Below are 4,463 nucleotides of genomic sequence, written 5' to 3'. Positions count from 1 at the left end.
TTACAACTTACTGCTCATCTTGCAACAAGAGGATGAGGTGGCGAGGTAAATTCTAGTAAATCAAATGGATATATATGTCTGTGTTCTGCATATATGTGTCAGTGTGTACACAAAGTTAATGCTCCGTTTAAAACAAACTGTTCATCGGTTGTTTAAGGGAAAAAAACATCTACACCGATCAGCCATTAACACGTATGACCATCTGGGGCACCCTGGTGCGGTCATATTGTTAGAAGCCCCATACCGCACACAAACTGCTATGCACTGTGTGTTCTGACACTTTCTATCAGAACCCGAGCATTTAACATTTTTCAGCAGCAGAGCTCACAGTAGCTTGTCATATTTGTCGGACCACACAAGAGCAGATAATTTGACAATACAGATAGCATCAATAAGCCTTTGAGCCATGACCCTGTTGCCGGTTTACCAGTTTTGATAGGTACTGACCACTGCACCCCACAAGAGCTGCAGTTCTGGAGATGCTCTCACCCAGTCGTCTAGCCATCACAATTTGTGATGTCGATTGTCAAAGTCGCTCAAATCCTCACACTGCCCATGTTTCTTGCTTCTAACACATCAATTTTGAGAGCAAAATGTTCACTTGCTGTCTAATATATCCCGCCCACTGACAGGTGCCATGAAAACCAGATAATCAGTGTTATTCGCTTCTCCTGTCATAATGTTATGGCTGATTGATGTATATTATCTTTGTATTATCATACTCCAGGTCAGTGTGTATAGTGGCATTTTATGAGGGTGTGCTTGAGTTCAGCTTTGTATGTACATTTACTTAGGTATTTGTGTAAACCTACAAAATGCATTTAAGTCTGCCTATACTTAAACCTATCTAATATGTTTTAGAAACGTGATAGCATCTATATGAAGCATATTATAGTTAGATTCCTCATTCTATTTATTTATTTTGAGGAAGCAGAAATTTAATGTGAGCAAACACGCAGTTTTAATGCAGCATATATAGACTTGCAAAAATAGGTGCATATCTGAGCAGAAAATGAATTATTGTCTGTGTTTGCTCTACTAAATTAATATTACTTTGTTTACCTCCCCTTCAGAATTGCCCACCTCTACGTGATGGCGTTTCTACCAGCTGTTCCAGTGAGTGCACTGAACTGAAACACCCAGAGCCAGAAAAAATATAGTGTGGTCTCCCAGGGGACTAAAATGTTCACTGCCTAATTAATGCTGTATCATGCAATACTCTGCAGTTACTTGAGCTACAGAGTAAGCACACTAGAACATGGGCTGTGTATAAAACTAAGTGCAAAATGCAAATCAAGTTTTGGTGTCCCATAATAGGAAGCAATGAGGCAACAAAACAAGTTTGTTTCTTTGGCTGAAAGCAACGAGTCTTTTAGCAAATCAAAAGAGTGGATGTGTGCTCCAGTATTGGTCAGTTAAATAACAAAATATAGTACTCTCTGGCCTTTTCTTCAAGGCATGCAGCATGTTTATTTATACAATAACCTGATCACTATGAATAAACTGATTATTTCTGTTTAAGTGGTTACAGTGAAGCTTGAAGGGTTTGACGTAGCCAACAGGAAATATATTTAACTACAAACTAAATGCAGAAATACAAAATAATAGCAGACAAATGGTGCAACTAAAGTGTATAAATGACACAGTGTTTACTTAAATGAGGCCTACCATGTCAATGTGAGATAATCAAGTTGAGTTTTTAGAGTAAGAAAATCCACTTTGCCTCTCCCTACTACAGGCTATGTTCCTGCACCAGCTGCAAGTTTCCTACCTACAAAACCAAGTAAGTTTGTAAGCACTGAATTTCAGTGGCTCTGTATGGGGCTATTATTGTAGCAAAATAATTTACAAATGTGCATGGAGAGTTGTGTGTAACTGTATCCCAATCCATGTGTGTGTAATCAGATTTGTAAATGTGCAAAATAATCTACAAATCTGTATTCAGATTAGCAAATGTATTGAGATTTGTAGATATGAAAATATGTGGAAAAATCGAATTACGCACACACAGATTTTGATCACACATTTGCAGATTCCTGTACACATTCACAAATCTGATTACACACACACAGATTGAGTTACAGTTACACAACTCTCCTCTGTGTTGTCTTTTTCCTGAATGTGTTTTGTTTGTCTAGACCATGTCCAAATAATATTGGTGCAGTTTGAATAATAGCTCTACAGACTGGATAGCTGATTAAGGATGCCATTTGTTTTTGTCTGTCAGGGGATCATTCTGCCTCAGATGTACACAGCAGCAGCAGCAAACCTTATTAACTTGGCGGCCAACTATGTCTTAATCTTCAGCCTTGAGTTGGGTGTTGTGTAAGTGTCACGCTGCTGCTCTTTTCCTTCAATTTTTGATGCACTTTGCTTTGCTTGATATGGCATCAAACTTCACGTTCCATGACCAATAAAATGCATTGTCCAAATAGGATAGGGCTGGGTGCTGATGTATAGATAAGAGTTTGGAAAGAAGAGGACAGGACATCAGAAAACTCATTGTACATTTTGTTTTTGTTGAGTCACAGTACACTGAATGTTTATTATTTTTGTACTTTATTTAAAGAGAGAGGCAGTGTTAGGGGCAGAGAAACGAAGAACAGTTGATCCTGGTCCAGCTGGACAAACATTTGATTCAACAGGCAGTCGACTTTACCCAACGGGTCTCTGTGGTCAGGTCAGGTCTGTCCCTCCCCTCCCATATCAAACATGGACTCCTGCTTGCTCCTTATTCTCAGACACTTAGACATCCATTGTACTTAAACCACAATATAACTTAAAGCTGATCACGTTTGACCCTTTAATGTGTAGTTGTTTCCCATCTTTGGCTAGAGAGAGAGATGGAGTCACAGTTAATAGACCGTCACTGCACATCCCTCCAATATAAAAAGCTGTTCTGTCATGTGTGTCTGCAGTGGATCAGCAATCGCTAACAGCCTGTCTCAGATCACTATCTGTCTGCTGTTGTTTGGCTACATAAGATGGAAGAAGCTCCACCAGCAGACATGGGAAGGTGAGTTCTACACAGAAAATGTGAATATCAAACACTAAATGACCAAATCGGCATTTCTGAAAAACTGTCGTCCTCTACAGGCCATACTGAGTATAGTCCTCACGTAAGTCTTCTGTGTGAAACTTTCTGCAGGTTGGTCCACTGACTGTCTGCAGGAGTGGGGCTCCTATATGAAGCTGGCTATTCCCAGTGCTGTCATGGTCTACTTTGAGTGGTGGATCTGGGAGATTGGAGGTTTTCTTGCAGGTTAGTGTTGAAAACCACACACACACACACACACACACACACTAACTAAAGAGATTAACACAAAAGTCTCCAATTTTGAATAAACCAAACCACTTAAACCAAGGTAAAGAGACAAACAATCATTTTCTTTTTAGCCGTAATGAAAATCGCTGCAACAGACACCTTATTTGGCCAAATATAATTTTGGTATTGGATGTAGACTCATCTCCAGCTGCAGTTAGCGATTAAAATATACCTGTGTACCTATATCTGTTAAAACTGACATTTGACCTGTCTCAATAATAAAACAAGCAGCATACTGCGCGCAGTTTTCTGACTGTATTTGTATTCATGCAAAGTTTCTTGATGTAGCTTTTAGGCATGGTGTGAAAGTCTTTGGATGTGTCTGAATCTGACCTTTACCATATCAGGTGTACTTGGCGAGGTGGATCTTGCTGCCCAGCACGTGTTGGTGGAAATAGGAACCATAACATACATGGTATAGATCATCCTTGGAATGAACATTTTTGTACATTATTTAAAAATTCAGCATTTTAGAAAATGTGATTATTCACTTTGAATGAGAAGATCATTTAGAATTTTGGAGAGCATTTCACACACAGCCATTTTTATCAATCTCTCAGAAAGAAAGTGAATAAGCATACTTCCCAAACTATTCCTTTAAGTCAGTTGTTGTAACTCACACCAAAGAGTAATATGTGGTCCTTGCAGTTCCCTTTAGGTGTCCATGCAGCTGCCTGTGTGCGTGTTGGGAATGCTCTGGGCGCTGGGAACACTACCAGGGCATTAGTTACTTGCAAAGTGGCCCTGGTTCTATCAGGTACTGTATGAAGACACATATATATGACTTTGAGACTTTTGACTTTGAGATATATATATATGTATATATAGTAGCTATTATATATATTATTATATATATATCATTAATATAATCTAAACTGAGTTGGCTAGTGTACTTCATTGTTCTACTGAGTACACTGTACCAGACACCTTCTGATATAGGTGTAAATCAAGAGTATCTAAACTCTGGAGTACGGACAGCATTAAAGAAAGGTAGGATAAATGCCTGTGAGAACCACTCAACTTTTATTATTATATTGCCCCTATCTGTAATGTGTTTTTCCTACCAGGATCGCTTGCTGTGTTTTCCGAAGGGTATTGTTCATCGTGGGCTTTAAGTCTGTCATTTGCCTACATATAT

The 4,463-nt window shown here is 38.9% G+C and overlaps 1 protein-coding gene across 1 annotated transcript in view; it reads left to right on the top strand.

Moving 5' to 3' along the window:
- The window catches only part of slc47a1 (solute carrier family 47 member 1), a gene marked incomplete at its 3' end in the record, with an annotated part of 14,433 nt that overhangs the window by 4,081 nt on the left and 5,889 nt on the right, over nucleotides 1-4,463 (top strand). Inside the window, 9 exon segments of the mRNA XM_035667189.1 lie at nucleotides 1-45; nucleotides 1,074-1,116; nucleotides 1,739-1,783; nucleotides 2,228-2,325; nucleotides 2,919-3,016; nucleotides 3,149-3,262; nucleotides 3,673-3,740; nucleotides 3,974-4,082; nucleotides 4,393-4,405. Coding sequence (XP_035523082.1) covers nucleotides 1-45; nucleotides 1,074-1,116; nucleotides 1,739-1,783; nucleotides 2,228-2,325; nucleotides 2,919-3,016; nucleotides 3,149-3,262; nucleotides 3,673-3,740; nucleotides 3,974-4,082; nucleotides 4,393-4,405 — 633 coding nt within the window.

Source organism: Morone saxatilis, unplaced genomic scaffold (assembly GCF_004916995.1).
Source record: "Morone saxatilis isolate NCDOM2014 unplaced genomic scaffold, NCSU_SB_2.0 Contig20, whole genome shotgun sequence".
Taxonomy (NCBI): domain Eukaryota; kingdom Metazoa; phylum Chordata; class Actinopteri; family Moronidae; genus Morone; species Morone saxatilis.
Note: the sequence above shows the minus strand (reverse complement) of the source record. Positions and strands in the feature narration are given on the sequence as shown.